Genomic DNA, 736 nt, shown 5'->3' on the forward strand with positions numbered 1-736 from the left:
AGCACTAATATAAATATTTTAAATATGTCTATTTTTTCTCTCCTATGTGGATTGTCATATGCCGTCTCATGGTTGCTCTTATTTTAAATTGTTTACCACAAACTGAACAAATAAAGGGTTTCTCTTCTGTGTGAGTTATCATGTGACTCTTCAGATATGCTTTTTGCGAAAATCTTTGACCACAAACTGAGCAATTGAATGGTTTCTCTCCTGTGTGGATTTTCATGTGTTTCTGTAAAGTTCCACCCTGTGTAAAAGACTTTGTACAAACTGAGCAGCTAAACGGTTTATCTCCTGTGTGGATTCTCATATGTTTCTGTAAAGTTCCACCCTGTGTAAAAGATTTCATACAAACTGAGCAGCTAAACGGTTTCTCTCCTGTATGAGTTCTCATGTGTATCTTCAGATCTCCACTTTCACTAAAAGCTTTACCACACACTGAGCAGCTGAATGGTTTCTCTCCTGTATGAGTTCTCATGTGTTTCTGTAAATTTCCATTCTGTGTAAAAGATTTCTTACAAAAGGAGCAGCTGAAAGGTTTCTCTCCTGTATGAGTTCTCATGTGTGTCTTCAGATGTTCACTAATGCCAAATCTTTTCCCACACTCAGAGCAGCTGAACGGTTTCTCACTGACTTGATCATTTTTCAGAGAGTTTAAACCTGACTGAGGTTCTCTGGTCTCCCTCCAATCATCACTGTCCTCAGTCTCAGGTTCAGAAGAGTCTCCAGTCTTGTC

At 38.7% G+C, this 736-nt stretch overlaps 1 protein-coding gene across 1 annotated transcript; it reads right to left on the reverse strand.

Moving 5' to 3' along the window:
* Window positions 1-28: 28 nt before the first annotated feature.
* On the reverse strand, window positions 29-614 carry LOC121940494 (gastrula zinc finger protein XlCGF57.1-like). Its single transcript, XM_042483265.1, has one exon. It carries the CDS (start codon window positions 560-562, stop codon window positions 29-31), a length of 534 nt encoding a protein of 177 aa, XP_042339199.1. The 5' UTR covers window positions 563-614.
* Window positions 615-736: the final 122 nt, after the last annotated feature.

This window comes from Plectropomus leopardus, unplaced genomic scaffold (genome assembly GCF_008729295.1).
Source record: "Plectropomus leopardus isolate mb unplaced genomic scaffold, YSFRI_Pleo_2.0 unplaced_scaffold88477, whole genome shotgun sequence".
Classification (NCBI taxonomy): Eukaryota; Metazoa; Chordata; class Actinopteri; order Perciformes; family Serranidae; genus Plectropomus; species Plectropomus leopardus.